Source organism: Chiloscyllium punctatum, chromosome 44 (assembly GCF_047496795.1).
Source record: "Chiloscyllium punctatum isolate Juve2018m chromosome 44, sChiPun1.3, whole genome shotgun sequence".
Lineage (NCBI taxonomy): Eukaryota > Metazoa > Chordata > Chondrichthyes > Orectolobiformes > Hemiscylliidae > Chiloscyllium > Chiloscyllium punctatum.
In genome coordinates this window covers 60577830-60590138 of record NC_092782.1, presented here as the reverse complement: position 1 = coordinate 60590138, position 12309 = coordinate 60577830, and the positions used below count along the sequence as shown (strand labels likewise).

General features: G+C 40.0%; 1 protein-coding gene across 2 annotated transcripts in view; it reads right to left on the bottom strand.

Moving 5' to 3' along the window:
• Positions 1-12309, bottom strand: part of mcm10 (minichromosome maintenance 10 replication initiation factor) — a 54638-nt gene that overhangs the window by 3533 nt on the left and 38796 nt on the right. The window contains exon 18 of one of the 2 annotated variants that reach the window (XR_011955326.1): positions 4245-4385. Coding sequence is in view for 1 of the 2 variants with exons in the window: in XM_072563041.1 (XP_072419142.1) it covers positions 4245-4390 (146 nt within the window). In the remaining variant the exon portion in view is untranslated. Of the gene's footprint in view, positions 1-4244; positions 4391-12309 lie in introns of both variants that reach the window. The other variant, XM_072563041.1, reaches the window with a different exon arrangement.

Here is a 12309-nt window from a genome sequence, read left to right as displayed (position 1 = left end):
CTCAGTCAATAATGGAGAAGACCTGATGGATTGAATGGTCTACTTCTGCTCCTACATATTACAGTCTGAAGGCATTGCTTACCACCAGCACATACCATTATGCCCATTTTCCTGAGACAGTCAGATCTTATCCATGTGTGGAATATTCAGCTTTTGGATAGTTAAAAGGACCGAAACTTTCCCACTGCTTAATTCAAGGATCTTCCTACTCCAAATTTGAGAAAATAAGGTATACTCAAAATACCAGACTGAGCTCAAACAAGTACGATGTTTAAAAGTGTCTAAATTGAGACAGCACAATAAAGAGGCTTTGCACTGGAGTTAAAAAATCAAAATAATCAAACTTTATTTGCCCCTCTTTTACTGACTTACAATTGTTACTGCTCACGAAGGTGATCTTCACTCCTTCCAGAGGAAGGAACCATGTGAATAATCCTCAGCTGTGTTATAATCGTAAAAAGTGGGAATCTGACTTCTTACAAGATTTCGATAGTGTACTGGACTACTCTCTAAAAAGAGTACTTAGGATAAACATTTGTTCATGAGTTAGAAATTGGCAAGAAAAAGCTTCATTTTCCTAAATAAAAGAGCATTGCTTGAGAGATAATATATCGCATCGGGTCATAACACACTCAATGGCGTACCAATGTAAGCGTTTTGTCTATTTTGCTTCAGGATCAGAGTAGGCTTTAACTGTGGATTTAGGTTATTTTTCAATACAACTTACTTTGTTTTGCTCAGGTGCTACTGTTGTAGTTTAGTGGTTTAGTTTGGAGACCATAAAGTCCCTGTGTATACAGAATGCAATGCCCCACAAGCTTCCAGTCTGAAGCCCTCTCTATTTGGGTCTAACAGAATTTTTCTTTGCATTTATTAATCTGCAGTTTTCTCAGTAAGTCCTCACTGAAGGTTATGATTGCATTTCTGGAAACCACAACTTTAAGTGAAGTGAACTTAACTAAACATTGGTAAAAGAATCAATGTTAAAATAACAGTTAGATTCTATACGAACCTTATCAGAAAAAAAAACATTGTGTTCAAGTATTTTACATTGCTATATCCTACATTGGTAAATAACTTTCAAAAATAACTTTAAAATATGAAAGAAAAATGTAACCTGCCATTTACAGTACCATCTTTTCACTGACAATCTTGCTTCCTGATCATTGTGGTCACTGGTCACTCTTCATTGCTCAACCCTGAGTGGCGGGCAGTGACCACATTCCTCATTCCCTGACTGTTCAGGTTGAGGTTTCTCCCTTCTCCCTGATCATCCCAGATGTGGCATCTCTCCACTCCCCAGTCTGAGTTGTGCACCATGCTCCCTGACACACTTGCATACAGTTTCTCTCACTTGGACTTATGCTCCTGTTTAAGATCTAGATTTAGTCTAAAGCTGGAGCAGTGATGTTGAAGTGTGAGTCCCAAAGTGTCGGGGGTTTAACAATCTATATGCCTTTCCAAACTGCTCCTGCCTGACTGGTCTTCTCCCAAATTCTTGATCATCGCAATGTTTCAGGAGAGGCGAGTAGGGGTACATTTTAAAAAATAAACATGGATTATAAAAGCTCCAGCACCGTGAACCGTTGAGTCTCACACTTGCACAATGTTGCACATTGGACTGAATCTGAATCTTGAATGTGAACAGAAGTCCAAGAGAGTGAGTGAGTGAGTTTGGGACTGGAGAAGGTACCAAATGAATCAAGTATAAAACAAATTTGAAATGAATCACACAATGTTCAACAAGACTTGAAAGGGTTCAGAAAAGATTTACAAGGATGTTACCAGGGTTGGAGGGTTTGAGCTATAGGGAGAGGTTGAATGGGCTGGGTGTTTTCCCTGGAGTGTTGGAGGCTGAGGGGTGACTTTATAGAGGTTTACAAAATCATGAGGGGCATGGATAGGCTAAACAGACAAAGTCTTTTCCCTGGGGTGGGGGAGTCCAGAACTAGAGGGCATAGGTTTAGGATGAGAGGGGAAAGATATAAAAGAGACCCAAGAGACAACTTTTTCACACAGAGGGTGGTGCTTGTATGGAATGAGCTGCCAGAGGATGTGGTGGAGGCTAGCACAACATTTAAAAGGCATCTAGTTGGGTATATGAATAGGAAGGGTTTGGAGGGATATAGTCTAGGTGCTGGCAGGTGGGACGAGATTGGGTTGGGATATCTGGTTGGCATGGACGAGTTAGACTGAAGGGTCTGTTTCCGTGCTCTACATCTCTATGACTATGGGCCCCATTAAGTTACTGACATTAAAGTGAAACAATGGTAAGCATGGAAGGTTTGTTTCTCTCAAAGGGTCATGAATCTGTGAAATTCACTACCAGAGTGCAGTCAATGTTGAGACATTGAGTAAATGTAAAGAGGAGATTAACAGATTTTTAATGAGTAATTGGTTGAAGGGTTATGGAAAGTGGGCAAAAAAAACGGAATTGAAGCAGAGATGAGATCAGCCATGATCCTATTAAATGGCGGAGCAGGATTAAGGGGCTGAATTGCCTACTCCTGCTCTCAAGTTCTTGTTTAAGAACACAAAATCTTTGAAATGTTATGAAGAACCAAACAGAAAATATAATCCTTGTATTATAAGAAACATTGAACCACATCCTAAATTTGAAAATGTGCAATAAAAACTCAAATGGGTCTATGAGTCATAGAATCTCACAGCATGGAAACAGACCAAGTTTCCCAAATTAAACTAGTTCCACCTGCCTGTGTTTGGCCCATTTTCCTCCAAACCTTCCCTATTCATGTATCTGTCCAAACGCTTTCTAAATGTTGTAACTGGATTCAGGGAGAGCTTATCAAATGGATACAAAATTGTCTTGCGTGTAGGAGACAGAGGGTGGCTGTTTTTCGTGATGGAGGGTTGCTTTTTGGTTTGGAGGCCTGTGACCAGTGGTGTCCCGCAGGGATCATTGCTGAGTCCACTGATGTTTGTTGTTTACGTAAATGATTTGGATGAGAACTAAGGAGGCATGATTAGTAAGTTTGCAAGATGAGACTAAAAGTGGTGGTATAGTCAACAATGAAGAAGGTTGTCTAAGATTACAGAGGGATCGTGATCAATTGGGGCAATAGGCTTGGAGTGGCAGATAGAGTTTAATTTGGATAAATGAGAGGTAAAGTAAAATTTTAATAACATGACTGGAGATAAAAGCTACCCGATCAGGTTATATTCTTAAGGTGTTGTGGGTCTGTTGCTGTTATCTGTCCATATTTCCTACCTTTTAAGATGCTTGATATGCATACATTAGCAACTAAGGACGTTTCCATTCTATACTGGACAGTAATGTAATCTGTGTTAACTCACCTTAAAACCAGATGCTTCTGAAAGTGGAAGTTGCAAGTTAAGATTTTGGGGGCGTGAACTCCAAAGCAGTAATGACTGCAAGATATTTCCAAGTGATCCCTGATACCCCCTGGGCCTTTTAATAGCCTTGGATGAGGTGCTGGTGAAGGGAGGGAGAGATGTCCCACTCTGTTCCCCACAAACAGCACCTACACCTTCTGCCAAACTTTCAAAACTGAAGTTAAGAAGGGTCAGTGGATGCGAAATTATAGCTCTGCTTTCTCTCCACATATGCTGCCAGACCTGCTGATTTTTTCCAGCAATTTCTGATTTTGTTTCCGACAATGGAAAAATGTTTGAGAAGCATTGCTCTAAGGAACTCAGCTCAATGTGTTTTAATGTAAAAGGCAATAGAAGCATAAGCCAATCTTGGAACTCATAACCGTCAGTCAATTGCACATCATGAAGAACAACTTTTTTTATGTAATTAAGGTGAAGGTGGCACATATTGATGAATAAATGTGATATTCACATGTAGAAAAGTTTGGTTAGGATTAAGTATTAAGAAATACTTTGTTGGTCAAAGGGCAGTAAATACTGGAATAATCTGTTGGGCAACTCAATAAAGAGACAGTACAAACATTCAAAGAGGATGCTGGACTCGGAGAACAAGCATACTGAAAGACTGAGCTTGAGAAGGATAAATGTGGTCTTCACCTTCACTCTTCTAATGTCAGTGTAGCTGACAGGAGTAATGTGGAGAAACTGGACCATATTTGAAGCTTTTGAATGGTCTACTACAAACATTGGAATTATACTATTTTTATTATTAATGATATACTACTTGTAATACACTGATTAAAGTTGCCAACTATAGTAGAATGAGATCTTGAACTGATAATTTCAGAACATTTCAATTTTTCTCTACTGCCGGTCTACCACAAACATACCTGCAGCTTTTCCTTGGTAATCTTGTTAAGGCTATTGCTCTGTTACCACATGGGCATTTAAAGAAGCGTTTGATTGCATCATGCCAATGGTAATCATGGTTTTCACTCACACACGTCTCTAGTGGTTTGTAATATGAATATCTGCACTGCAAGAAAAGTGAGCAATCTATTAACTACTTGAAACTTTCATAAACAATTACAAACAATATAACAGAATTCTGACCCACTGTAAATTTCCAGCATTTTTTGCTTTCAGTACAGATTCTAATCTGCAGTAATTTGCTCCTACATTGTGTTTAATTGACTGCCACAGCTCTTCAAAGAATGCCCAACCTGAAGAAGTTTTGCTCTACCCTCTGACAGGCAGCTCTGATGAAGAATCATCTAGACTCAAAACGTTAGTTTGCTCTCTCTCCATGAATGCCGTGATTTCCAGCATTTTTTGTTTTCACAACAGAATTCCTTGCTCTGAAGCAGGGCAACATTTCAATTTAGTTTTGATGAGATTACATGTTTTACCATGATAAAATTACTAAAGCAAAATACTTAAGGAAGACTCTTCATCGCACCTACTTATGTCAACAATTAAATAATTTCCTTTCATGATAAAATCAATCAATTGTGCAACTTTAAAAAAATATTCTAGAATGTCGGTGTCAATGTATTTATTGCTCATCTTTATTTGTCCAAGGGCGTTATACTATCTTCATGAATCCCTACAGCCCATATTATGAAGATGCAACCACAGCGTTGCTGGATAAACAGGCCAGGTGATGGTTCAATTATTTTTCTTCCTGCAATATGACACATGATTTAAACACATTGGTGTGGGATTGGAATTACATACAGGACAGAACAGATCAGATATGTTTCCTTCTACGTGTGAAGCATCTAAATTTTTTATTACAATCTGACAATTTCATAATCCCTTTTACTGACAGAATCTTTTAAAGGCTGTATGGAATTTGAATATTCCCTGGATAATTAATCCCATGACATACCAACAACGTTAACATATGCCTCAACATGCTCATACCAAAAACAAGTACCACACTAACATATTATGCATTTGAGTGGATCTTTGAGCTCAACCACATTGTCAAGTTCGCTCATATTAATAGACTTTACCCTAAACCAATTGCCTTGAGTTTGCAGTCAGCAATAGGACTAAGTAATATGCTGCAGACCTCAAAAAAGATACTCAAAGATCTAGTGACCTGTAGTGTAGATTTCCCCTTTCCTGCTGTCAGCTTGAATCTGGAGTCATCTAGCAGCAGTGATGTTATCAAGCAACATAAGCAGCGAATTAGGCAAGCATTTTCATAGACAGTAAATTGGGAAGTAAAAATCCTCATGGGTCCCTCTCTCAAAATTTAAATTTTACTCTTAGTTAAATAAATGATTGGCAGAGATGCATGATATTTTAAACGGAAGCTACAATATCATTAGAAAACTAAGGCAGTAAATATGAATCTCTTCCATGAAAAACCCAAATGCACGTCATTCAACAAGATTGATCTCTCTCAAGGGTTTTTAATCCTAAGAAAAAGAATGGGAAATATTACAGGGTGGCACAGTGGCTCAGTGGTTAGCACTGCTGCCTCACAGCACCGGGACCTGAGTTCAATTCCCACATTGGGCAACTGTCTGTGTGGAGTTTGCACATTCTCTCTGGGTGTTCCAGGGGTAAATATAGGGGAATGGGTCTGGGTGGGTCACTCTTCGGAGGGTTGGTGTGGACTTGTTGGGCTGAGGGACCTGTTTCCATACTGTAGGGAATCTAACCTAATCAATTCAATAATTCCTTATTGGTTACAGCCTTTGAAGACTTCAACAGCACACGCAATGGGGAATAAATCAACAGTTTTGTTGGTGTGACCACTCTAATCTGGGCTACTACTTAAAAAAAAAGTCTCATTTCCACATAACATGGATCAAAATATTAGAGTTCAACAATTGGTTACACAATCAGTTGCTTATCCGGAATTTAAATAGATTGCATAACCTTGTTTTCTTCTCTGCTAACAGATTTAACCTATTATCACATTTTTATTACTTTAAAAATGTCCGGTTGAGTATGAAAAATGAGACACAAAAATGCTGAAAAACATGAGACATTGGAATTTATTATGAACACAGTTGGATGAGCGGAAATCAGGTTTACAATTAGAGCCATCTGGATCAAGACAAGGTTATTTAAAAAAAAGACATTGGATCAAGTGTGCTTACAGGAAGGTATGAGAAAACTATTTTCTCATTTAAGAACATTATCCTCAAAGTGTTGAGGAATTTATCTGAACTCTATTAAGCATAATTTTCTGCAACAAGCGATTAAATTGAACATGTGCTATTCTCTATATAAAACATTATATATTTTAATGACATTACAGCACAAGTAACACAGAATTTTCCTACATCTAGTTTTTAATGATTCTAGAAAAATGCAGCTTTAAATTTAAAGTTGCAGTATGATAAATTTTGAAGCCAAGAACAAATCATGTAATTTATATGTCTTTTAGCATTTGTTTAATTTTCAGCTGTGCTTTTTTCCCCAATATTCGAAGAGGTCTCTGCTCCTTCAATTCCATTCTTGTGACCCCCGCTTCCACCACAATGTATCTCTGTCACACCATTGTCTGGCATGTCTTCAGCAACTTAAACTGTAAACTCTGGAATTCACTCCTTTAACCACTTTCTCCCCTTTCAGGTTGCTCAAGCTTTCAGTCACCTGTCTAATTCTATCTTAAGTTGGGTGGTGTCAAACTTTGCTCTGAGATTTGGCCATCTTGTGGATCTAATAAAATCGGTTAAGGCAAGATGGAAGTGGAACATGGAATTGATGAGCAGAATTAACCAAGTGGATGAGATTAAGTCAGAAAAAAAAAGTTTGACTTCTTCCTCTGACTGTACATGTGTTGGGCATCAAATTAGCCCAGTCATAACCTCATTATTATTTGAATAGCCCGACTACAAAAGATGCTATGTGCCCTTCTGCATAGTCAAACCAGGCTAGAAACTCAGGATCTCTGCTTTCAGTCACATGAACTGTTACTTGCTTGTAATCATTCCAATGCCAAGATAAAATAAACCAAGAGAAAAGAAATGGACATCTTGGTACTCAGCTGCCTTGTTTCTATCTACATCTGAATATCTGAGATAGTCCTTTCATTAACAAGAAAACTAGATGCAATTATTTTCCAAGATTCACATATCTATTTGGCTGCTTTAGTTTCTGTCTGGCTTACATTTTAATACTGGTGTGTGCTGATAACATCATCATTATTTCTACTTAAGGATCCAGGTGCATATGCCATATAGGTCCTGAAAAGCTTTCTTAAGGGTCTTTGATTTAAAACTGACAAGCTACAGCTTTTATCAATCTATTTTTCATAGGTCACCTCCCCTGATGAAGGGCTTTTGCCCGAAACGTTGATTTCGCTGCTCGTTGGATGCTGCCTGAACTGCTGTGCTATTCCAGCACCACTAATCCAGCTCCAGAACATCATTACCCTAGCCCTATAACTTTGCATTTCCCATCAAACCTGGACATCCCTGGACACTATGGACAATTTAGCATGGCCAATCCCATCAAACCTGTACACCTTTGGATTATGGGAGGAAATCAGTTCACCTGGAGGAAACTGACGCAGACACAGGGAGAATGTGCAAACTCCACAACAGTCACCAGAAGGTGGAAACGAACCCGGGCCCCTGGCGCTGTAAGGCAGCAGTGCTAACCATTAAGTAGCCTCTGCACCTTCCAAAGTAGTTTCTGGATCTGATTTTCCTCAATTCTACTTTCCTCCCTTTTCTCTCCATAGCCCTGGATTCCTTCCCAGTTTAAAAGTCTGTCTATCTGAGCCTTGAATACACTTAACGACCCAGCCTTGATAGCCCTCTGTGGCAAAGAATTCGCAGATTCACTACCCTCAGAGAAGAAATTTCTCACCTCTGTCTTAAACGTGCAACTCATTTTTCTGAAATTATATCCTAGTATTGACTCTCCCACAAGGGGAAATAACCTCTCTGCAGGTAAGCTGTCAAGTTCCATAAGAATTTCATATTTTTCAATAAGGTCGCTGTAGGAATGCACCTGAATTGGAAGGGGACTAATATACTGGCAGTGAGATTTGCTAGAGCTGCTCAGGAGGATTTAAACTATTAAGGCTGCGGTGGGGGAGCCAGTGAGGGAAGAGATCAATCTGAGACTGGTACAGTTGAGAAAAGAAGCAAGTCAAACAGTCAGGGTAGGCAGGGACAAAGCAGAGAACAAGATAGGACCGACAAATTAAACTGCATTTATTTCAATGCAAGAGGCCTAACAGGGAAGGCAGATGACCTCAGGGCATAGTTACGAACATGGGACTGGGATATGATAGCAATTGCAGAAACGTGGCTCATGGATGGACAGGACTGACTGTTCCAGGATACAAATGCTACAGAAAGGACAGAAAGGAAGGCAAGAGAGGAGGGGAAGTGGCATTTTTGATAAGGGATAGCGTTATAGTTGTACTGAGGGAGAACATCCAGGGAAGTTATTTGGGTTGAACTGAGAAATAAGAAAGGGATGATCACCTTATTGGGATTGTATTATAGACCCTCTAATAGTCAGGGGGAAATTGAGAAACAAACTTGTAAGGAGATCTCAGTTATCTGTAAGAATAATAGGGTGGTTATGGTAGGGAATTTTAACTTACCAAACATAGACTGGGACTGCCATAGTGTTAAGGGCTTAGATGGAGAGGAATTTGTTAAGTATGTACAGGAAAATTTTCTGATTCAATATGTAGATGTCCCTATTAGAGAAAACTTGACATACTCTTGGGAAATAAGGCAGGGCAGGTGACTGAGGTGTCAGTGGGGGAGCACTTTGGGGCTCGTGATCATAATTCTATTATTTTTAAGATAGTGATGGAAAAGGATAGACCAGATCTAAAAGGTTGAAGTTCGAAATTGGAGAAAGGCCAATTTTGATGGTATTAGGCAAGAGCTTGCAAAAGCTGATTGGGGGGCAGATGTTCACAGGTAAAGGGGCGGCTAGAAAATGGGAAGCCTTCAGAAATGAGATAACGAGAATCCAGAGAGAGTATATTCCTATTAGGGTGAAAGGAAAGGCTGGCAGGTATAGGGAATGCTGGATGACTAAAGAAATTGAGGTTTTGGTTAAGAAAAAGAAGGATGCATATGTCAGGTATAGACAGGAAAGATCGAGTGAATCCCTACAGGAGTATAAAGGCAGTAGGAGTATACTTAAGAGAGAAATCAGGACGGCAAAAAGGGTACATGAGATAGCTTTGGCAAACAGAGTTAAGGAGAATCCAAAGGGTTTTTACAAACACATTAAGGACAAAAGGGTAACTAGGGAGAGAATAGGTCCCCTCAAAGATCAGCAAGGCAGCCTTTGTGAGGAACCACAGGAGATGGGGGAAGATACTAAATGAGTATATTGCATCAGTGTTTACTATGGAAAAGGACATGGAAGGTATAGAACGTAGGGAAATAGATGGTGACATCTTGAAAAACATCCATATTATTACACAGGAGGAAGTGTTGGATGTTTTGAAAGGCATAAAAGTGGATAAATTCCCAGGAACTGATCAGGTGTACCCAAGAAGTCTGTGGGAAGCTAGGGAAGTGATTGCTGGACCCCTTGTTGAGATATTTGTATCATCGGTAATCACACGTGAGGTGCTGGAAGACTGGAGGTTGGTTAACGTGGTGCCACTGTTTTAAGAAGGATGGTAAGGACAAGCCAGGGAACTACAGACCAGTGAGCCTGATGTCGGCAGTGGGCAAGTTGTTGGAGGGAATCCTGAGGGACAGGATGTACATGTATTGGGAAAGGCGAGGATTGACTAGGGATAATCAACATGGCTTTGTGTGTGGGAAATCATGTCTCACAAACTTGATTGAGTTTTTTGAAGAAGTAACAAAGAGGATTGATGAGGGCAGATTGGTGGAAGTGATCTATATGGACTTCAGGGAGAACTAGCAATTTGGATACAGAACTGGCACAAAGGTAGAAGACAGAGGGTGGTGGTGGAGGGTTGTTTTTCAGACTTGCCTGTGACCAGTGGAGTGCCACAAGGATCAGTGCTGGGTCCACTACTTTTTGTTATTTATATAAATGACTCGGATGTGAGCATAAGAGGTATAGTTAGTAAGTTTGCTGATGACACCAAAATTGGAGGTGTTGTGGACAGCGAAGAGGGTTACCTCAGATTACAACAGGATCTGGACCAGATGGGCCAATGGGCTGAGAAGTGATAGATGGAGTTTAATTTAGATAAATGCGAGGTGCTGCATTTTGGGAAAGCAAATCTTAGCAGGACTTGTACACTTTATGGTAAGGTCCTAGGGAGTGTTGCTGAACAAAGAGACCTTGGAATGCAGACTCATAGCTCCTTGAAAGTGGAGTCGCAGGTAGATAGGATAGTGAAGAAGGCGTTTGATATGCTTTCCTTCATTGGTTAGAGTATTGAGTACAGGAAAGTCATGTTGAGGCAGTACAGGACATTGGTTAGGTCATTTTTGGAATACTGCATGCCGGAAGGATGTTGTGAATCTTGAAAAGGATGTTGCCAGGGTTGGAGGATTTGATACAGAACTGGCTCAAAGGTAGAAGATAGAGGGTAGTGGTGGAGGATTGTTTTTCAGGCTGGAAGCCTGTGACCAGTGGAGTGCCACAAGGATTGGTGTTGGGTCCACTACTTTTCATCATTTATATAAATGATTTGGATGTGAGCATAAGAGGCATAGTTAGTAAGTTTGCAGATGACACCAAAATTGGAGGTGTAGTGGGAGAGGTTGAATAGGTTGGGGCTGTTTTCCCTGCAGCATCGGAGGTTGAGGGGTGACCTTATAGAAGTTTATAAAAACATGAGGGGCATGGATATGGTAAAGAGACAAAGTCTCTTCCTTGGGGTGGGGGAGTCAGAATTAGAAGGCATGGGTTTAGGGTGAGAGGGGAAAGATATAAAAGAGACCTAAGGGGCAAGTTTTTCCACGCAGAGGGTGGTACGTGTATGGAATGAGCTGCCAGAGGAAGTGGTGGAGGCTAGTACAATTGCAACATTTAAAAGGCATCTGGACGGGTAAATAAATAGGAAGGGTTTGGAAGGATGTGGGCCAGATGCTGGCAGGTGTGACTAGATTGGGTTGGGATATCTGGTCAGAAGTGTCTGTTAATCATCATAAGATCATGGGAACCTGGGGGTTGTTCATAAGAATACTTATTATTGATAAGGTGTCTCATTGGATTTGGTATACGAAGTAAGAGGGAGAAACAGTGATCATGTTGTATGTGATTGTTAACAGAAAGTGTACAAAAACTGAGCACGTTATGGATCTCCCTTCCAAGGTTGGCCTCAGAACAAGGTCTTTTGGCCTGCTCCTGGCATTAACTGGTTTCTGCATGAATAAACTTCCACTTGCCTGAGTCCTGCCTGCCTCCTGAGTTTTCATTTCCCATTGGGAAAACGCTCCAATAGTCGCCTTCAATTCATTTAAATTCCAATGAACACAGGCACAACTACTTGACTCCTCTTAATAAGATAGTTCCCCCCGTACCCAGTATCAGTCTAATAAACCTTCTCTGGATTGTCTCCAATAGCAGTAAAATCTTTCCTTAAGTACAGCTGTGGTCTGACCAGTGTCTTGTCTAGTTCGAGCAAAATTTCCCTGCTTTTATACTCCATTTCCTTTAAAATAAAATCCATTTTATTTTGCCATACTGTTCCATTTGCCTTTATTATAAACTGAACTTGCTAACATTTTGTGATTCACACAGCATTCCCAAATCATTGTGTACTGTGGCCTCTTCACTTTTTTTCTGCACTTAAGTAATATTCAGCTTGTATACTTTTTCCCATCAAAGTGCATAACCTCACAATTTCCCACATCTTCCAAGAATTCTTCAATTCTGGAATACAACTGAGAGAATTGGGGCCCCAAGTCAAAATAAGAGTGGGCACATTGGTTATTGCTGAATAGGAATAGTCCTACAGTTCTCTTGCATTGAAAGTTGGTTTATTAAACTCTGGTGTTAAAAGAGATTCATTTTAGA